Here is a 22,297-nt window from a genome sequence, read left to right on the forward strand (position 1 = left end):
TAAAATATGGCTTAGGAAAAAAAAATTTCTACTCACTTTTCAAGGAACATAATAATTAGACAAAAGTTCAGCACATCAACATAATTAGGAAGGATTTTAAAGCTGTTCATCTGCTTTTGCTCTCCCTAGAGCAAATATTCAACATTTCCCCCGCCTGTACTGTTCATTTGCTTAGTACACTTTCTCATGGAATTAATAATGCCAAGATGAAATTTAGCCTAGCTTGTCTAAATAATCCCAAACTGCTAAACGGACGACGAGTGAATTAGTAAGGTTTTGCTGGAAGTATGCTGTCCACGTGTCTGGTCTCTTCTGGTGTGGTATTCACCTTGGCTCCTGGCGATTTGTCTATTCCTCTTGCTACTTAAAAGAAGCCAAGCCAAAAATGATATGAAATACAATAAAGTGAGCATCCAGCGGGCAAAATAAACGTGTGGTCGGGTCACCTCCTTGTTCTGTCGTTTTTCCTTCTTTGTGCCCATCCTTGAATCGGATTCGTTTCCTCCCTCTTGCTATTTCTCAGTATTCATCTCCCGCCGTAATTTTTAACTTACAGGAACTTGGCACACCATGTTTTGCTTATTCTTCCTTAGGGCACTCATTTAGTAACTCCACATTCCAGTGCCTTCTGCGCACCAGAATCCAGAGATCTCAAGATGAGTAAGACTGGATCCAGGTGGAGGGGAGACGGGAGTTCATTGTATGACCTTAAAACTCCCTGTAAAGTTGTTTTTTTGAACATATAAGTTCAAACATTTTTCATCTTCAGAAAAAAAAAAAGATGTAGCAACTTCGAAAATGAATCCTTTATATCAGAGATTACAAATTGGGGGTGGGGCCTCTGAACGAATGAGCCTGTAATCATGTTTCCATAATGTTCTGTGTTTTTCAAGTTTTGAATGAGTTGTCAACATTGGAAAATTGGGAGATATCTCATAAATCTCTGATTATGGGATTTTCTTTAAAAAGTGATAAGGTTTTGGGGCGCCTGGGTGGCTCAGGTCATGATCTCGGTTCATGGGTTCAAGCCCTGTGTCGGGCTCTGTGCTGACAGCTCAAAGCCTGGAGCCTGTCTTCAGATTCTGTGTTTCCCTCTCTCTCTCTCTGAGCTTCCCCTGCTCATGCTTTCCCTCTCTCTCTCTCTCTCTCTCTCTCTCTCTCTCTGTCAAAAATAAATAAAATACATTTTTACAAAAAGCAATAAGGTCTATTAGTGTCCAATTAGGAATTCTGCACGGGACAGCTTCCTTGCAGCCGGAGCTGATGGAGACCACCATTTTAGAAGGGAGGTGCACTTTCCAAATTGCCACTTTCCAATTTGCTACCTGATTGGTCTCCCCCATCACCTGTGTTCTCTGCCTGGCCCCCCATAGGCACCTGACGCTACAATTCTACTCTCATATTAACTTGGTCAAGGTTGGAATCCTTATGAATTATTCTTGTGCGGCATACTGTGCTACAAATGCTGTGCTCTTAGTTTCAATCTGGAAAAAAATTTAAAAAGGCCGGGAGGGTGGGTAATATATTCCCTGCCCTTAAGAACTTCAAAGTCTGGGGGTGCCTGGGTGGCTCAGTCAGTTGAGTGTCGACTCTTGGTTTCAGCTCAGCTCATGATCTGACGACTTGTGAGTTTGAGCCCCTTGTTGGGCTCTGGGCTGATGGTGCAGAGCTTGCTTGGGATTCTCTCTCCCTCTCTCTGCCCCTCCTGCACTCACTCTGTCTCTGTCTCACTCTAAATAAATAAACTTAAAAAAGAACTTCATAGTCTGGTGAGAAAGCCAGTCATAAATAGATAACTATAATCCATCATGGGAGTCCCTGGAAGATCACATTTGTAAAGGTCCTTTCTCAAAGGACTCTGCCTCACCACCTGCTTTTGTAAATAAAGTTTTATTGGAACATAGTTATGCCCACGTTGCATATAAATGCATAGAGTCTATGGCTACTTCCATGCTTTAGTGGCAAAGTTGATTTGTTGTGACAGAGACCGTATGGCCCACAGAGCCAGAAATATTTACTATCTGGTCCTTCACTGGACAAGTTTGCTGATTCCTTCCATAGAGGGTGTATCTGTTTTGACGCTTGAGACAGCTGCATATGATTCTCACTGTCACTGGCCCATTTCTGTCATGTGGTCAGGAGGTAGCTGAACTAGGACTTGGCCAAGTAAAGTGCATACTCTAGAATTTATGTATTTCTAGAGGATGTCACCAAAGACCTGTTTTAAACTTGGCCCTGCCAGCGTGTGGCCAGGTTGTCACACCTAGGGAGTGAGTCTGTGGGGGAGGCCTACCTCTTTGGCTGGTGGAAGAACACAGTTTAAAAGGCACTGCCCTTGGGGCGCCTGGGAGACTCAGTCTCAGGCCATGATCTAATGGTTCGTGGGTTTGAGCCCCACATCTGGCTCTGTGCTGACATCTCAGAGCCTGGAGCCTGCTTCAGATTCTGTGTCTCCTTCCCTCTCTCTCTGCCCCTCCTCTCTCTCTCTCTGTCTCAAAAATAAATAAACATTAAAAAGTTAAAAAAAAAAAAAAGAGTAAGGAAGTATCAGTTGTCCTCAGCGGCACAGGGCTGACTGCTGGTGCCCCATGGGATTTGAACAGCTTCACCCTTGTAGCTTTAAATCAGACACAGCACCTTAAATCAGAGACTTTTCCTGGGGAGGCAGTGTCTTGCCCTTCCCCTATCTCTTGGTTGGTCTGCTGGTCTCCAGTCTCATATTTAGATACCCACGTACCCACCCACCCTCCTGCCCAGAGGTATCATACTGGGCTGAACTGGGTCCACTGATGTATTTTCCCATATTTAAAAATAGTGATTTCCCATAAAAACCAGGGTTTTTCAGTCTCTTGATAGAAGGGTGCTTTGGCCCTGTTGGCCTGCATTCCCACACAGCCCTGGTCCCCAGCACTGAACAGTGGTCGCCTTTTGACCTTGGACATGTGATGACAGTTTGACTTCCTCTGGCTGGTGGCACCGTCATCAAGTGCTCTTTTCTTGCATTGAGGATATTCACCTGAGCTTATGCGCATCTGAAATTTTAACCCCTGCCCAAAACACCTCGGAAAGCCGGCCATTTCTTGTGCACACCCTATTCTTTCCCACCTCTCTGCCTTCCCCTTGCTGTGTTCCCTGCTAGCCATCTACTCCTTTAATACTTATGTCCACACTGCAAATAAGGTGACTGACATCACCTGCAGAATCACCTCCTCCCGGAGTGCTTGGGTGGCTCAGTCAATTGAGCTTCTGACTTTGTCTCAGGTCATGGTGTCGCAGTTCATGGGTTTGAACTCCGCATCAGGCTCTGTGCTGACAGCTCAGAGCCTGGATGGAGCCTGCTTGGGGCACCTGGGTGGCTCACTCGGTTAAGTGCCAACTTCAGCTCAGGTCATGATCTCGCAGTTTGTGAGTTCGAGCCCCGTGTCAGGCTCCTGTGCTGACAACTCAGAGCCTGGAGCCTGCTTCGGATTCTGGGGCTCCCTCTCTCTCTGCTCCTTCCCCACTCATGCTCTGTATGTGTGTGTGTCTCTCTCAAAAATAAACATTAAAAAGAATTGAAAAAAAAGAATTAACTCTCCCACATGGCGGGATCGCATAGCGTACCGTGCTGTATTATAGGTGTGGGCTCTGTGCCCTTTCTCCTCTTTGAGGATAGAGACCCACTCTTGTTCCTTTATATGCCCAACATTTGGCCCAAGGACCGGCACAGGGAGATGCACGTGAGTGTTTGCTGGGCCGACACTGTAACCAGGAAAGAGATGAACGGATTTGTCCCTTAGTGAATTGGTAGCTGGTCTCCATAAAGCAGGCAGAGAGAAAGCCCTTACACCTCCATCTTCCAGAGACCTCAGCAGATTCCTTTCTCCAGCGGACAAGTATAGGTCCCCCAGAACTTGCCCTTTGGCGGAGTTCAACCCAGTCCTCAAAATGTGCCCTGACCGCGCTACCTTTACTGTACCCCTAGCCTCTGTCCTTAGTCTGTACTCCCTCTACTTTTCAGTTATCATTCTCATTCTTCCCCCCTTTCCTGCCCCAGCGAGTCACCATCACCCCTACCTCCTGCCTCATTTTAATCCCTGATGCTGCCTTGACCACCCGTAGTTGATGCATTCTCTGGAGACAGCCCCCTGACTTAACAGGTGCTGGAGGGTCACAGGCTAGTGGGGCACCAGGCAGGAACAGGGGGAGCCACAGATGTCTGCTCACCAACCGCAGAAGCCCTGCAGGGACCACCAGACTCATAAACTCTCAGTGACCTTGCAGAGTGTGTGTGTGTGTGTGTGTGTGTGTGTGTGTGTGTGTGTGTGTGTACACTCGCACACGCTCCCGCACTCTCTTAAGAATCCCAAACTATTTAGATAATTTTTATGAGCCTCCCTCATAAAATCACAGACAGATCTGGAAGGGACCTCACAGACCTAGTCCAGGGAGTCTGATAGATTTCCGAACTATAAGGATGCCGCGCAGGAATTCCGGTTTAGAAGCCTGCAGGGTCTAGGCAGGTAATATAAATGACCACAGTGACCAGGATTTATTTCATGATGCTGCTCGATGGCAGATTCCTTCCAACACCTTCATACACTTTGCATACCTGGGACTATTCCTCAAGTGTCGTGAAGGACTTGGTTGTCTACTAATTACTTGAAGCATGTAGCCTCCAGCATCTTCCATCATCTGTAGAAGAGAGATAATAATTGTTCCGCCTCCTGGGGTGATTGTGAAAATTAAACACGTTCGTGGATGCAAAGCCCCCAGATCAGGGCCTGGCACACGATACGTGTAAATGTGTCAGCTGCAATGAGGGTGATGACGATAATGAGTCCCACTTTTGCCGGGGATGTGGCCACACGGACCTCCGCTTTCATCTTCACTGTAGGAAAAGCCTGTCAGACCTCAGTGGCGGTCACACGGGGGGTGGGGTGGGGTGTGGGCGGCAGGAACCAGAGGACACCACGCCGTCTGCCAGTTCCGACAACGGTTACCAGGCAGGATGGCAAGCCTGGTGTTGCCAGATCCTTCAGTTGTTCAAAATCAGTCCAGAACTCAGGATTTTTTTTCCCCCCAGAACTCAGGATTTTAAAAATGTGAAATCTCCCAAGCTGTTGGCTGGGAAAAACAATTTTTTTTTTAGCAGTATGGAGACCAAACAAATGTCTGTGGCCTGGATTCAGCCGGTTGAGTAACTTCCGATCCGGTCTGACCTCTGTCATTTATCAGATGTTGAGGCCGAGGCCTGCGGAGTTAAGGTGCCCACTAGCGGGAGCACAAGCCCAGATCCGTTTCTGCCCAGTACCCAGCCCACCACCATCGCAAAGCCTCCTTCCTAACGAGCCCTTGCGGCGGGAAGTCCTGCCTCTTGCACGATCGCAGGTGGAGATTTTCTTTTAAGCCTGCAGAAGGCTACTTGGAAAGACCAGGGCAGAGGACTGGACTTGCTCCCCTCCTCTCCCTGTCTCCCAGGTGGAGGTGCTCGCTCCGTGAGCCGTCCTCAGCTGGAGAGGAGAGAAGGAGCAGAGCGTGGGGAGCCCCACCAAGGGGGCTCTGGTCCTGAGGCTGCATGACCCCAGGAGATCAGTTTCTTCATCTCTCAGTGCCTGGACTCTTAAAATATAAAATGGAGATTAATAGTTGGCCTTCCTCATAGGGCTGCTGTGAGAATCCTATGAGTTCATCTATTTAATGCCCTTAGGGTGGCTTAGTCAGTTGAGCATCTGACTCTTTTGATTTTGGCCCAGGTCATGATCCCAGGTCATGGGGCTCTGCACGGAGTGTGAAGCCTTCTTCAGATTCTGTCTCCCTCCCTCCCACCCTTCCTCCCCCTCTCTCTCTCTCTCTCTCTCTCTCTCTCTGTCTAAAATAAAAATAAATAAATAATTTAAAATATTTTTAAAAGTTTACTTAAAAAGTAAATTAAAAAATAAAGCCCTTAATGGAGCCCCTGGGTGGCTCAGTCAGTTAAGCATCTGACTTCAGCTCAGGTCATGATCTCACGGTTCGTGGGTTTGAGCGCTGCGTCAGGCTCTGTGCTGACAGCTAGCTCAGAGCCTGGAGCCTGTCTTCAGATTCTGTGTCTCCCTCTCTCTGACCCTCCCCTGCTCAAGCTGTCTCTCTCTCTCTCTCTCTCTCTCTCTCTCTCTCTCTCTCTCTCTCTCAAAAAAAAAATAAATAAATAAAACATTAAAAAAAAAAGAAAAAATATAAAAAAAATAAAGCTCTTAAAATGGTACCCAGCACTTAAGAGGCTCTTAGTAAAAATTAGCTGTCAGAGGAAGTAACCTATTATTTTCTTTAGGATTCCTAGGGATCTCACTCATTATTTCTTATGTTTTCCAGGGCTATTTTCAGGGTAGGGGTGGTGTGTGGAATGCAAATACTGAAAAGACACTTTAATTTGGGTGCATACACACACACACACACACACACACACACACACACACATACACAGACGCTCACATAGATCCACAAATGCCCTGTCTCCACTTGCGTTCGCCCAGGAGCTGGCTTGGAAGGGTGGGGCGGGGCTGGCGGGGTGTTGGAATGGGTTTGAGAACTTGTATACTGGATACAGAGGCCGACCAAAGTCCCTTTTAGCCTGGGAAACCTGTTGTCACCGAAGCCACTGATTAGATTACAGAAGTGTGGCATTTTCTTATCTTTACTGTTTCAAATGAAGAAAAAAAAATCAATATTTTCCAATTATCTCCAGTGGTGTATTAAAGTCACTTTGTCATATTTCATTTCACCATCTGAGAAAAAGCAGGGGGGAAAGGGTCAGGAACCGACATGGTGAGAGAAGGTGAAGTCTTTACAGCTGTTCGTACTCATGCCTCTTGTCCTACCAGCGTTACCCTTTGAAAAAATTAGGTCATTCATTCATTCTACCGATGCCCATTCTGATGAGGGAGCATAAGGCAAGCTGAAGGCCAAGTACAAGCTAGCATACCCCACCCCCCACCCCCAGGCGGGATACGTGTGGTATTCCTAGGGCACTCCCGACTGCCAAAGACCAAGGAAAGGAAAGAAAACAAGCGGTTAACTGATAGAGATCACAGTCCTGCAGGCCATGAGTCTCCATCAGTTTACAAATTCCTTAGTAAATTACAAGAAAAAGGCAATCTTATCCATAGTCTCATCTCCAGAAACCCACAGACTCAGTTTCCTGAGCCCCAACATCACCCTTCTCTCCACAGTGATGGAGGGAACAAAGGCAAGCAGGCAACGGCAGATAAAATGAAATTTCCTTATAACCTGGAGCCCCTCGACAGGTAATTGAGGCTGGCCGAGGAAAAGGTGTCTCCATGAACTCCCTAAGGTCTCAGTGTTAATGCTTTGCTAGAAGGAAGACAGCCTTAGCTTGACCATAGCTAGGCCTCCAGTAATCTGTGAGTCTTTAGTATCTGGAAAATCCCTTTAAGAAACTTCCTCTTGACTTTACCTTCCCCAACTCCATAGTATAGCATATAGTCACTCTTCACAACCCCAGTGCAGCTCCTACTGCCCAGCGGTCCTGTCCCCATGCTTAGTAAAATCACCTTTTTGCACCAAAGACGTCTTCAAGAATTCTTTCTTGGCCATCCGCTTCGAACCCTCATCACTCCCAAACCCCATCAATTCCATTCCAGGCAGGGATGGGAAATTCAGGGATTAAAAAAGAAAGCCAAACAGTGGCCATATTTTGTGCGGGAGACAGACCACAACGCACTGACAAGGAAAAGGTCAGACAGGTGCTGTGCAGCATGTGAAAAGTAGGGAGGAGAAGGTGAGCAGGGAGGATGGTGGGCTAGTCCACTCTGAGGAGGGAGGTCCTTTCGGGCTGAGATCTGGTTGATGAGGAAGCAGCAGGAGAGGATCATGAGAGCAAAGGACCCGGAGCAAGAAGGATTCATGAATCCGAGGAGCGGAGGGAAGACTGGAGGGCTGCAGAAGTGCGTGTGTGCTTGTGAGCATGCGCGAGCTGAGAGAGAAACAGGCAGAGGGAAACACAGCCGACGGCCAGGCCGTCCTAGGATACAGTCGTACGTTTTGATGGCTGCCGTGGGGAAAGCCTGGTGATAGTGGAGACTGGACAGCAGTCCTACCGGGTGGCGAGGCAAAGATAATGGCCCTCACAGAAGGACAACGGAGAGGAAGGGACAGATGCAGAATAAGTTTGGGCGCCAGAGTCCAAGCAGAACTGGCTGAGATCCATGAACAAACAGCCACCTACAGGGCAGCAAAGTACCTACTGATGAAGGACACAAAGGCAGAAGGAAAAGGCAGATAAAATTAAATATCCTTATAACCTGCAGCCCATTGACAAATAGTTGAGCAGGCAGAGTAGAACATTTGTCCAGGAACTCCCTACTGTCATAGTGTTAATTCCAGAGGGAAAAACAACCTTCCCTTGACAGCCCCCAGGCCTCCAGGAGCATATGAAAAGCCCGTTGGAAACTGCCTCTCGCCTTTACCTCCCTCACCTCCCAAGTATGTCATCCTCACAATCCCAGGGCACCTCTCTGCCCCCAGGTCCTGTCCCCCCCACCTAAATAAAATCTGCTTTTTGCACCAAAGACATCTCAAGAATTCCTTCCTGACCTTCTGCGCTGGATCCCCACCCCCACCCCAAACCCCATCACCTACTGTGTGCAGGGCACTGTTCCCACTGCGTCATGGGTACAGTCTTAACACCGACAAGAGACCGAAATGGAATTACAGCATCGGGGTTTCCAAACACGTCACGAGAAGCTGAGCCAGACGGGCTGACCCAGAGCCCACCTGCCCGCATTGTCCCCAGGCTCTCATCTAATCGTGAAGGCAGCCAGAGAATGCACGGCTAAGCGTTTTCAGAAGTGCACAGGCAAATGCGCATAACCGTGTGCAGGTTATAAATAACCATCTCTAGCTGTCAGCTGCTGTTTGGGTTCGGAGAGGAAAAGAGGATCCTAGCATGGCTTGTTTATCTCAGGTAATTTGGCAGTAAACTGGGCCCTGGGAATTTGGGTTACAAAGAAAACGCAAAGCAAGAGTGACAGGGATATTGTATCGGGCTTTCTGGAGACAGAATGTAAACTCCAAGTCCCAGAACCAGCCTGGAGGCAGCACACGGGGAATTTGAAGGAAGGTGAAAATGTGTCGTGTCGCAGAGCCCACGTTCACCTGTCTTCCAAACGGTCACGCTTTTTGTTACAGATTTCTGGTACTATGATGAAATTTCCTTAAAGAGCTCTCCTACCACCACCCCCATGGTTCTGTAGCATCAAGGTCAATAATGAGAAATGTTCCAGTCTTCCGCCTAGTTACCTATTAGGTTAGAAACCTGTTTTATTGCAGCTGTTCAGAGCTTTACTTTTTTTTTTTTTTTTTTTTTTTTTTTGGTAATTGTTAAGATTTAAAAATTAGAAGCGGTCTCCTAAGACTGGACTTTTCTGGAAAAATCCAATCCAAGACCGGGCCCACATTCCTGCCTGGAAACTGGTCGCTGGAGTCAAACAGCCACTCCGCCTCAGGCTGGGCAGGCTGCTGGGTTCCCAGCCTTCCTCCTTCCCCAGTCCCAGGTGTCTTTGCACACAAAGGCTGTAGGTGGAAGTCTCGATCAAGGTCCGGGAGGCTGGGATGGGGCTGCAGGCCTGTGGGGGCGGGGGCTCTCCATTCCAGGGCTTGACAGGGGGGTGTCCTGAGCACTGGATTAGCAGCCAGACTGACTGGTTGTTAATCAGGTTCTTCCCCTTCTTTGCTCTGTGACCTTGGGCAAGCTACTTTGCTTCTCTGAGCCACATCGCTTTGTTGTGCATGATCAGGAGGCTTATGAGCTGTCACCTGGGGAAGAGCATGACAGAGTAGGTGCTCTGTAAGCACTAAGAAACCACGATTTCCAGACAACCCGTCTGGACAGGTCCCGGTCCTCCTTTCCTTGTTTATTCTTCCTTTTCCTTTTTCCTAAAATGTCATGTTGTCTTTCCAGCAAAGCTTCGAGGTGCTAAGTTCCATCTCCCCCTGGCAGACCGCCCCCTCTTGGGTTCTCTCTTGGAACATTCTACAGCATTTCCCAGTGTATTTTATTTTTCATTTGAATCTGGCTTTTGGACATTTAATATTTTAAGTTTCTTTTAATTTTCTCTATAGAAAATGGGTCCAAATAAATCATTCAAAAATAAAAACAATATAAAAAGTAAGAGTGAGGGGCACCTGGATTGCTCAGTCGGTTAAGCATCCGACTCTTGATTTAGGGTTGGTCATCATCTCACGGTTCGTGAGTTCGAGCTTGCGTTGGACATTACACTGACGTCAGGGAGCCTGCTTGGGAGTCTCTCGCTCTCCCTCTCTCTCTCTCTGCCCCTTCCATGCTCTCTCTCCCTCTCTCTCTGTCAAATATATAAACATTAAAAATGTAGCAGGAAGTTGTTGCATTTGTGCATATACCTCTGGGTGGTTCTCTCTACAAACAGAACCAATGTAGTCTTATTTTCCTCTTTCTTAGAGAAAAGATTGCATACTACACATACTTTCAGCTATTGATTTTATTTTCACTTATGACTGTCTTATATCTAAGGAGCTTGCCCATTCTTTCTTCGAGCTTCACAGTATTCCATTTCATTTGTGGATTCACTTTATTCAGCCAGTACTGATGGACCGAACGGTCATTTCCAACGTTGATTCCAACTGCAAAATGTGATACGGTGAATACTCTTGTATATTTGTTTCCCATTCGGGGAGGTGATGCTTTACAGTAGATTCCTGGAAGTGGTATTGCTAGCCCAAAAGGAAAAATGCACTTGTACTTTTGAGGATAGTGTCAAAATACCTTTCCAAAGGGGCTCTGTCATTTTGCACTTCCCCCAGGACGGCTCAAAACCGCCAGCTTCCCAGCGCTCGCCAAGGCTATGTTGTCAAGCCTGTGGATTTTGCCAGTCAAATTGGTGAGATTAAGTGGTATTTCAGTGGGATATTTGTCATTTAAATCAAAGTCCATAGATATAGAAAATGAGAGCAACATAAGTCCTCCTATTTGGACAACAGAAGAAATAAGCTCATTTTAGGAACCTAATGGCAGCACCATCACCCCAGTGGAGAGAACCAAGTTCTTTGTTCAAAGCTCCTTTGCCGTGGGGACGTCCCTGCATGGGTCCTCTTTGCCTTCAGGATTTCCACTGAATTTGTTCTCCAAAGCCCAACCCTTTCTGCCAAGGCTGAGCATTTCACCCAAGTAGACGGGAGTGAGTGTCTAATGCCAAGCCTGCCTTACCAGTTTGGGCGTTTTACAGCATTATCTGGCTGGCCGGCAATGCCATCTTCTGTGGTCATCGGGGAATCATTTTTATCTAAACCGCTTATTAATTGCTCCAGGAGTGCAAAGCACACTCAAAAGCCACGTCGCGGAGAGAATTCCTTAAATCAGACTCCCTCCCCAGCGCATTCTGGCGTTTCTTGTACTTGCCCTTAAAGCCCTGCCGGGGGGGCCCCGCGGTTAGGAGTGTAGGCTGTAGAGCCGGACTGCTCAGATGCAGATCGAGGCTCCTCTGCTCACTAGCTGTGTGACACTGGGCAAGTTTCCTAACCTCAGTGACCGCCTCTGACAAGTGAGATGATCGTAGAACCTCTTTCTTGGGTCAGTGAGAGGAGTGAATGAGTTGATTCACGTCTTAGCCTGGAGCTCAGTGCCTGGCACGTAGTAAGCCTGACTGAGGTGAGCTCACGCGGTAATGGCAGTGATTGTGACCGTGATAATGTTAGTGACGATCGTGATTAGGAGCACATGGAGCCCTGTCACTTCCAAGCTACCTTTGTGTGGCCTTGAAAAACCAGTGCAACCACTCAAAGTTTGTGTCTCATTTCTTCCTTGGTTTGTGCCAATGGCATAGTACTGTCCATCTAAAATTTTTTAATGTTTATTTATTATTTTTGAGAGAGAGAGGGAGAGAGAGCGCGAGCCCAAGAGGGGGAGGAGCAGAGAGCGAGGGAGACACAGAAACCGAAGCAGGCTCCAGGCTCTCAGCTGTCAGCACAGAGCCCGATGTGGGGCTTGAACTCATGAATGGCGTGATCATGACCTGAGCTGAAGTTGGACGCTTAACCGACTGAGCCACTCAAGCACCCCATAGTGCTGTCCATCTAAAGCAAGAGTCAGCAAACTACGGCCCAGGGCGAAATCTGGCCTGTAGCCTGCAATTGTGAATAAAGTTTTATTGGAACACAGTGGCGCCCATTTGTTTACAGTCTATAGCTGTCCTCTCGCTGAAGTATTTACCATCCTTCCTTTTACAAGACAACTTTACTGGCCCCTGATCTCCAGGAGTGGCTGTGAGGTTGCAGAAGATGAAGCCTGTGAGACAAACCTGGTGCATAGTAAGTAGGCGTCCAGTTCGCTGGAGCGTTAACGTTCCTGAACTTGGTGCCTGGTTCTCAGCCTCTCCGCTGCCACTCTTCTTCCGCCCTAAAGGAAAAACAGAGGGAGTAATTACAATATGAATAATTTAATTAGAAATACCATCAAATGATACTAGGCATATGTATTTTTATCATGCCCCGTACATTTCCATATGCACCAAATATTTCACATTCCGAGTAGTCTACAGCGATGGATATAAAAGGCTGTGTCCTGTGGACTGCACTTCCCAGGAGGCTTACGGCTTTCTTCAGGGTAATTTTGACACCGACTTTTCCCTTGCCTGCCAGCTTCAGAAGCTGACATCCAAGCATGATGCACCTCCCTTCTAAATGGCAGCAATGAATATTATTATCTGCATCTAGAGCAAAGTAAAACCAAAGTGTCAGAATCCTCGAACCATTGAAAATAAATCCAAAGTGCGGATAAAACCTCTCTGAAGTCCTAAGTGGGAGCATAGTATTATAGGCATTCACATCTTTTTTTTTTCCCTTTTCCCCAGGCACACATCTGTTTCATAACGTGAGGTACACATGTATCATTTACATTTGGCCTTATTTATTGTTTCCCGACTGAAGCTGACAGGTCACCTTGCCGGAGAACACCCCCTTAATTTTGCAAGCAGCATCTATTGATATTAATGTCACCTTCTCCCACCTCCCTCCCTGACTGTCAAGAGAATGAAGCAAGATAGAAGTAGAAAGATACGCAGAGAAGCTAAGTGCAGTAGACAGGGACAATGTACTCTCATTGCTTCTGTCCTTGGTAAGAAGGAGCAGTCTCCACCTTGAGCTACCTGGAGTAGAGAGGGGCTCCGTGGTGTGAGGCCAGGGGCGTGAGGGAACAAGTGTGTGTAATCGGAGCCAATTATCTTCATCGGAAAATAAGCAAACGATTTCCCAATTTAGTGAATAAGAAGCTCCTTTTTAAGTTTATGTATTTATTTTGAGAGAAAGAGAACGCACAAGAGTGAGTGGGAGAGGAGCAGAGACACAGGGAGAGAGAGAATCCCAAGCAGGCTCCACGCTCACTGCGGAGCCCAGTGTGTGGCTCCATCTCACAGCCGTGAGATCGTGACCTGAGCTGAAGTCGAGAGTTGGTCGCTTAACCAACTGAGCCACCCAGGAGCTCCATGAATAAGAAGCTTCTAGGGAACTCCAGCAGAGAGATTTGCTTTCAAATTTCAGTAGTCACAGTCACGCTCTGTGTTTTGTTTCTGTGTCCCATCTTAAGGCTTTTCTTACTGTTCTCTGTTGTTGTAACAGAATTTTAGATATGAAAGCAACCCCACAGGTGATTTAGCCTAACTCTCATTTAAAATTTTAAAATAAAATGGGGCGCCCGGGTGGCTCAGTCGGTTAAGCATCCGACTTCGGCTCAGGTCACTATCTCACAGTTCTCAGGTTTGAGCCCCACGTCGGGCTCTGTACTGACAGCTCAGAGCCTGGAGCCTACTTCGGATTCTGCATCTCCCTCTCTCTCTGCCCCTCCCCTGCTCACGCTCTGTCTCTCTCAAAAATAAATAAACGTTAAACATTTTTTTAATTAAAAAAAAAGGAAGAAAATATGGCCCAGAGAGATCCTGTGGGAACCTGTGACTTATCCAAGATCCCATAAACTGCTCAGCTGTCCATTGTACTGAGTCCCTCAACATGTGTCTGACCGGCAGTGGAGGGGCTGTAGCCAGACTCTGGGGGCTGCCTTGTTTGCTCTGCTTCCCTTCTCCCTAGCTCCACTCTGGGCCCTTTTGGCTCCTACTGGCACTCACTGGCCTCCCTACTGCTTCTGTAAAACACCCTGGTCTGACCCCTGGCCTCCATCCGTCTCTGTCCCCATGGAGCTCCAGGCCAATCTTCAGGCTCCTGGTTTTGCCCTGCATGCCCTACCTCCTGACACGCCATCCTTTCTTGTCAGCCTTCAGGCCTTCAGGCCTTCAGTGAGTTTCTTGACTGACAGCTGGGGTGGGTGTGGACAAGGGTTTCTACTTGCCGTCCACCCTCATTCCTGCTCCAGAGTATCAGGGGTCAGGAGGTTGGGATGACATTGGCTCAACAACCCAGCTCACCTGATCCCTGATTCTGGGCCTGATTTCTCTTTTTAATCAATAAGCTTTTTTTTTTTTTCTTAAGAGCAATTTTAGATTCATAGCAAAATTGAGTAGAGAGTACGGAAAGGTCTCATATACCCGCTGTCCAAATACACAATACAGCCTCCCGCCGCTGTTGGCATCCAGCACGTTGGTGGTACCTTAAGGGGGTGTCTGTGGAACACAAAGTCAGGAATGCAGTCAATTTCAGATCTGTTCTTTGTGCCTTGGCATTCTGTGTCAGTGTGTCCTCCCCCTGCTCGGGCCCTCTGTCTGTCTTCTCTGTCTTTCCAAACCAATTTCTTTTTCTTTTTCTTTTTTGAAATGTGAATGACAGCTTTATTGTTTTGACATACTAGAATGGTAATTCCAATTTTCATTATTCTTTTTTTTTTTCTTTTATAGTTTATTGTCAAGTTGGTTTCCGTATAACACCCAGTGCTCATCCCAACAAATGCCCTCCTCCATGCCCATCACCCCTTTTCCTCTCTCCCCCACCCCCATCAACCCTCAATTTGTTCTCAGTATTTAAGACTCTCTTAACATTTCTAAACCAATTTCAAATTCCTGGAGCCGGGATTCTGATGGACTGTGATTGGGTCAGGGGCCCTTCCCCAGTGCACCATACTGGGGATGGGGTCCTCTACCGTCATGGCCGCCAGAGAGCTTCCCGCTGAGGACAGGGAGGAGAGTGAGAGAGAGGGAAGCAGTTTGGGGTGTCCTTGTGAGCTGAGCAGACCACCCAAAAGACATCAATCATACCGTGATACTGTGTAATCCAGAGTGTAGTGCCTCTTTTCTAGATCGTTTTATAATGTCGGCCCCAAACTGTGGCCATTGCCAGAGGTTCATCCGTGGACCTTTGCTTTTCCCCTTATTCTCACTTTCTTGGAAAGAGCACCATCCCCTGACTTTATCACCAGCTGTGAGGTCCCCCACAGCTGTGTAGACCTATCAGGAGCAGCCCCAACCAGAGACAAACATCTTTCCTCTGAGACTCAGTCCCTACTTCTTGTGTCTCAATAAGTCATCCCTAAGCCTTCCTGCTCTTGCTTTGCAAGAAGCTAATGGGACACATGGTTGTGATTTTCTCACAAATAGTCACCCAAGAGTGAAGCTGGATCATTTGGAAGACACATTACCAAAGCCCAGAGGTTTCCATTTTATCATTTAAAACCAAGGCAATCCATTAATTTTCCATCAAGGAATCCTTTTACAACGGACACTTCCATAAAAGTTGTGAAAACTGCGTTTGGAGCAGCATATTTAAACGTGATGATGTCTAGCTGTTGAAATTATGTGTACCTTCAAGTGTTAGTCTTCCAGTTTTCTAAAAAAAGCAGCGTTGTCTCTGAAATTACCTGCTATATGGGAAATGCAGGTGATTACTGCTAATTCACATCTGTACCATTACCTAGGTGTTGAGTTTGGGGGTTTGGTGAAGTACGTTGGTGCGCACTCATCAAAGGTTATGTGTATGCGCACAGTAGAAGGCATTTTTGTGGAAGGCATTTTATATAATTCCTAACAATTTACTAAAAATGTAATTCGACTGGGAAATCTACAGTCGGCCCTTGCAGAGTGCAGATAATGTTCCAGATTAAAGAGCCGAGGCTTTGTTCATTACAGTCAAATAACGTGAGCGTGTGAATTACCATTTCCTTGCCGTTGGTCTATTTCGAGAGCATGCCATTTTCCCACTATAATAATAGGCTACATTTTCTTAAAATCATTGGATTATGATTGGTCCCGTCTATTCAGTTTGCAAATAAAAAGCTTTTGAGGTGATAAACTAGCCGTTTTCAAAGAGCCTTAATCTCTGGTTCTGCTTTTGAACCGCCACAGGTCAGACTCTGCGGAAGGCTGACAGAAGCCGGTCCTGCTCGCGGGAGAAAAAAGAGGTAAATGTGTCACTGGGGAGGGTGGATGGGAGGCGACTTTGTGTGAAGGCAACTGAGGGAGCGTGCTGGTGAAGAAGTTTTCCTGGATTTCCTCCTTGCTTCACTCAGGCTCTGGCTTGAATTCTGGACCAGATGCTAGCTGGCAATTAAGAGTTCTCAACCAAAGCGTCGCTTGTCGTGACAATTACTTAGGACTAGGAAGTGTGTCAGTTAGCTTTGTCTGTGTAACAAAGCAAACCCACATTTCAGGGATGTGAAACAACTGTGCATCTTGTTGGTGATTCTGTGGGTCAGCAGTTGGAGCCGGGCAGGTCTGCTGATCTCTGCTGGACTCACAGAGGCTTTTGCAGTGAGTCGCTGTGTCACCTTGGGGTGGCTGAGGATCAGTCGCGTGCTTCAGCTCTCTCTGAAGGCTTTCCCGTCCACCAGCGAGGCAGCCAACTTTATTCAGGTGGAGGTTCCCGGGGTCAAGCTCATGAAGAGTTGAAGCTGCAGGACCTCCTGAGCCCTGGGCTCAGAACCCACATGGGGTCACTTTTGCTACTTTGTTGTCTTAAAACAAGTCACAAGGCCAGCCCAGATTCAAGGGGTGGGGGAAACAGGTCTCTCTGGATGAGACATCTACAAATACTGTGGCCATCCTTGAAACCTGCCACACTGAGCCCACCTGCTCTGTGCCCCGCCCCGGGGATGAGAGAGACACAGCCCTGATCTCGGTGTGCGCAGTATGGATAGAAGGGATGTGCAACAGGGTCCTTATAATGCAGTATGAGGACAAAGAAAGTGGAATTTCAGTACAGAAGAAAGGGTTGCCCGGCCATCAGTGGTATCAAGAAAGGTGCACAGAAAAGCTGATGTGCAGGCTGACTCTTGAAGAATGAGCAGCAGTTTTCAGGCCAAGTAAGCAGTGTGGTCAAAGTCAAAGTCAGAGAGATACCAGTAGGGAAAGTTGCAAGATTTGCTGAGCCCGAGAGCGCACAGTGGTAGCAAGGACCCGTAGGTCACTGCAGGGCCCTTCGATGAAGTCTTCAAGCTCATGGGAGTTTGAGTTTGAGTCTTCTTTAGCTGCAGACAGGTGTAGGGGTACATGGGTATGAAGGCATGTGCCTTGTCCTAAGTATTGACCAATCCTGAAATTCATCAGCACTTACACGTTAACCCTCTTGCTTGTCAAGTGACATCATTCCAACAATGAAAAAGAATTTCCCAGGCTGAGCTGGGTCCCGGGACTCAAAAATGGCCAGGACACTTGGTCTTTCTCCTTCTATGTCTGTGTCTTCCGTGTTGGCCTCCCCCCTAAACCAGCTCTGAGCAGGCAGGTTGGGGTTGAACTGCAAAGGGCCTTTGTGATGGCTGTCATCCTGTCCCCTCTTGTCTCCTCTCTCAGCTGTAGCTGGAACAGCCCCTGTGGGTTTTCTTCTCATTCAAGCAGCCTACTTGGGAAGAGGGCTGGGAGGCAGCTTAGGGACTTTGGTGCCAATAAAAAAAAAGATTTAAATGTCAGCCCCAGGAGACATCCTAGAAACTGAGCTGGGGTGGATTTGGTCCCCACTTTCTGGTAAGAACATTTTTCCGGAAGCAGGAACAGGGGCGTGTGTCTCCTGCAAAGTCCTTCCAGAGACTTGGGGGGCAGACGAGCCCAGAGCAGGAGTGAGCACAGGCTCGCAGGCTCCTGGTACCTGCCCTGATGACGTGACCTACGGTGGGGACCAGCCCCCCGCCCCTCCCAAGCCAGGTAAGAATTGTTTCTGCCTAACCGAGGCTTTTGATCACAGAGTAACAGCATCATATTTTTCCGCATTAAGAAATTTGCTGGGAATCGACAAAGCAGGGCAGCGGGCACCTAGTTGCGAGATTCTTTTCCTCCTCACTCTTTCTCCTTGGCAACAGGGCGTCCTAATTGCCATTTTCTTCGTTCCTTCCATCCTGACAGTCGTCCTAGAGTATCTCAGATCACTCTACTTTGCAAAGAGCTTGGAATGAGAAAAAAACAAAACAAGACAGTGGAGATGTTTATCACAATACCTAAGATATTTAAAATGGTTCCAGGTCTTTCTGAAAAAGAGGGTGCTGATTCTCTTAACAGGGCTTTTTGTTTGGTTAGAAAAACAGGAGAAGGAAACAAATAGCAAGCTGGCAGTTTGCTCATCTTGATAGAAGATTTTTCCACCCACCTCCTCTTTCTGGATCCCTCCCACACCCCCGGTGGAATCTGCACTTCCTGACACTCTGTGCCTTACACAGGATGCCAGGTATAGATCAAAACTCTGTCACCATGAAGGGCAAAGAAAAGGCAAACTCATTGGAACAGGCAGGCGGGGGTTCATCGTGTTTTTCCGGCGGTGAGGTGACACAGGCTGGCCCACACTGTGGCAGGTGAAGGTGCCATTTCCTCCCTGGGTGGGGACTGGGTGCTTCCCTGCAGGTCGTGAGGGCTAGCGCAGCAAAGGGAGGGGGGGAGGCTGTTTGCAATGAGCTTGCCAGCCAAATTCAGCCCAAGATGTGTTTTATTTGGCCCAGACCCCATTACAATTTATTAATTTATTTTAAAAATTTTTTAATGTTTATTTATTATTTTGAGAGAGAGAGAGAATCCGAATCTCTGGGGGCAGGACCCAGGCTTCTGAATTTTGTAACCACCCCCAAGTGGTCCCAATGTGCAGCCACAGGTGAGAGCCAGTGCTTGATCCGTAATAAGTAAGCCCAGGCTCCTAGCTCAGATCCTTCCCTGAGTGCTGGATGGCTGACTGCCCTCAGGACCCCTTGGGCCTTGAGCCCTCCCACCGGCACAGATAAAACCCCGGGGGCAGGGGGCACTGGAGGAGGGAAACAAGGCTGGAACCCACGCTTTGGAAGGACTGCTGTCATTTCTGAAACACGTATGTGATGCTTAGCTCGAAGTAGGTACGTACTTCCAATTGGTTGGCAAAGATGTTCTCAGCCTTGTCTCTAACAATATTCATGGTTTCTGCCTGTGGAGATTATATAGTGTTTATGGCCATCGGTCATGAATTATTAATGAATTTGAAATTGTGGTCATTGTAGTTTACTCAAAAATCATTAGGAAGTAAATTTATCACATAGTGTTTAAAAAAGTAAAAAGGAACACCACAGTGGAGGGAAGAGAATCTTGATTCACCGCCCCTCCGGCGTCCATCCTGATGGCTGCCCTGCTGTGGGGCTCACAGGCAGGGCCCTGGGGACATGTCCTGTTGCACAGAGACACAGGGACTCCAGGGGACCGAATTAGTACCCACCATGTGCTTCTGCCTCAAATCCCAGTCATATGACCTTGGATGATTCTCCTGACCCCTCTCATCTTGAGGTGGTGTTTACTAGGCGGTAACGTGTTAAAGTACCTTGTGCAGTGCCAAAGCCCGTCCTAAGCATTCCACAAATGTTAGTCATTACATTATTGTAATCATTTCTTAGCATGTCTAATATTTAACAGAGAGGTATCCTTGCCCTTGGACAGAGAACGTGCATAATTGTGCTTCTCACTGAAGGGGTCTCCCTTGCTCCGACTGGCGTTTGGGCTGATTCCAGCCTTCCAGTCTCCTGGCTGCGTGCCCCCAGGCAGGTGGGCCCCCCGCGGGCCAGCTCATGTGCATGCCCCCCTCTCCCCCCCATTCTGAACCAGTCTGAGAGTCTCTTGTGATAATGGACTGCCTTCTTTTGCAGATTGGGGATTCTGAAAAATGCTCTTGACAGCACACGCCTCTGCTGAGCTCACTTTGTAAAGGACTGCAAAAGTCATTTAACGCCACCACCTAGGAAATGTTAAGCTTCCCCTTTGTATGCGTGTACACGCACACGAGAGCTCACACACACACACACACACACACACACACACACGCACAGCACTTCCTGCTACTAAGCAGAGCTTTTCCGTGCAAGGACTAGAGACTCCTCCCATCTTTGCCAAGCAAAGGAGGAACCGGATCTCAAGCGAGCACAGAGGAGGGAGGATTCGGGCTGCCTCCAGGGATGGGGAAGGCTGGACACCCTCTCTGTGTACCGCCGTGGTCATGTCACTGCGCCCCTCTTGTCCCTGCACCTCATCATTGTCTCGATGCTCTTCCCCACCAGCCGTTCCTTCTCCCAGTTCAGAGGCAGAAAGAGAGGCTGACTGACCCGGTAGTCAGTACCAAAGGGTGTCTAAGGGATAAGTGCTCCTCATATCGGTCCCCCAGATGCCCTGTCAAGAGGCACCTGCAGTAAACAATGTCTTACCTGTCCTTCCAGAATATTCTGTAGCTATGCAACTATGCACAACGTATCTGTCCCTATGAGAGCGCAGCAATGCATGCTGCTTTTTCTTCTTGCATGATTTTTTTCACTTAATGACATGTCTTGGAGAGCAGGCCGAGCGCAGACCTCATTCCTTCTTTTAAATGGCCGCATAGCGCTTCGTCACGAATGCACAGAAACTAGGTCTTTCATTGGACACCTGTGGGGCCAAATGTGTTTCCTTATTTTAGAATCTATTTTTTTAAATAATTTTTTAATGTTTATTTATTTTTGAGACAGAGCATGAACAGGGGAGGGGCAGAGAGAGAGGGAGACAGAATCAGAAACAGCCTCCAGGCCCCGAACTGTCAGCACAGAGCCTGGTATGGGGCTCAAACTCATCAACCGTGAGATGGTGACCTGAGCCGAAGTCGGTGACCTTGAGTGAAGACACTCAATCAACTGAGCCACTCAGATGCCCCTAGAATTTAGAAAGTAATACCATGCCGGTACGGCCTGGGACAGCACCCTATAATCAGGGAAATATGAATATTCATACTAGGTGAGATAAACACTGTAAGTTTCATATCCGTTCAGATCAGGTTTTGATACTAAATCAATGCATGTAGGGGCACCTGGGTGGCTCAGTCTGTTGTGTGTCCAACTTTGGCTCGGGTCACGATCTCACATGTGTGTGAATTTGAGCCCCACATCAGGCTCGCTGCTGTCAGCACAAAGCTGCTTCGGATCCTCTGTCTCCCTCTGTCTCTGCCCCTCCCCTTCTCACATGCTCTCTTTCAAAAATACATAAAACGTTAAAAAAACCCTATAAATAAATAAATAAATAAATAAAATGCATCTAAAGAATTGTGGACTTATCTGTGAATATATTACTAGACCCTGGTTGACAACTTTCTAGGCTATTAAGAATCTTTTGCTACGTGAGAGAACTTTAATGATTATCCTAGGGGCGCCCAGGTGCCTCAGCCGGTTGGGTGTTCAACCAACTCAGGTCATAGTCTCATGGTTTGTGGGTTCGAACCCCACATTGGGCTGTGTGCTGACAGTGCAGAGCATGCTTGGGATTCTCTCTCTCTGTCTCTCTCTCCCTCTTTCTCTGCCCCTTCCCAACTCTCACTGTCTCTCTCTTTCTCTTTCTCTCTCTCAAAATAAGTAAACTTAAAAAAAATACCCTACAGCAGACATTTTTGTGCACAAGTGTAGGAATAGCCAAAGTTTGAATTCTTAAAGTAGAATTAATGGCTCAGAGGGTATGTGCTTTTTAAAAATTGCCATTTCTGGTTTGTCTCCCAACAGCATAAGAGAAGCTGAGCTTTCCTGCCAGGCCACCTCATAGAATGCTGGCCAGGTTCAAGTGTGACTGCCCTTGGCTGAGGCACGCACACTGGGGGCCGTTCAGTGGCCGCCCTGGTACGTTCTCCAGGCCACTCTTCTCAGCCGGGAGTAGGAGCAGGGAGCTGTCCTAGTCAGGATTTGGAGGCATGTCTAGCACCTCAGTTTTTAAAAGCCGTCTCTCCCGGGCCCTTGGCTCTGAGCACCTTGCCTGACTCATTGCAGGAGGCCAGTGGGACTGGTGACTTGTGCTGGAAGTTTCAGACTCCCCTAGCACACTGTCATCAGACCCTTCCCCTTCCTCCTTTCAGATCTCAGCCCTCTTGCCACTTTAGCCTTCTGGAGAATGGGGAGCTGGCCTTTCCG

At 47.7% G+C, this 22,297-nt stretch overlaps 1 protein-coding gene across 2 annotated transcripts in view; it reads left to right on the top strand.

Moving 5' to 3' along the window:
- Positions 1–22,297, top strand: part of KIAA0556 (KIAA0556 ortholog) — a 184,340-nt gene that overhangs the window by 3,987 nt on the left and 158,056 nt on the right. Inside the window, exon 2 of one of the 2 annotated variants that reach the window (XM_029946662.1) lies at positions 16,293–16,348. The exons of the other annotated variant lie outside the window; for it this stretch is intronic. Coding sequence (XP_029802522.1) covers positions 16,293–16,348 — 56 coding nt within the window. The remainder of the gene's footprint in view (positions 1–16,292; positions 16,349–22,297) is intronic. 2 annotated transcript variants of the gene reach the window in all.

The sequence above is a fragment of the Suricata suricatta genome, chromosome 8 (assembly GCF_006229205.1).
Source record: "Suricata suricatta isolate VVHF042 chromosome 8, meerkat_22Aug2017_6uvM2_HiC, whole genome shotgun sequence".
NCBI classification, from domain to species: Eukaryota; Metazoa; Chordata; class Mammalia; order Carnivora; family Herpestidae; genus Suricata; species Suricata suricatta.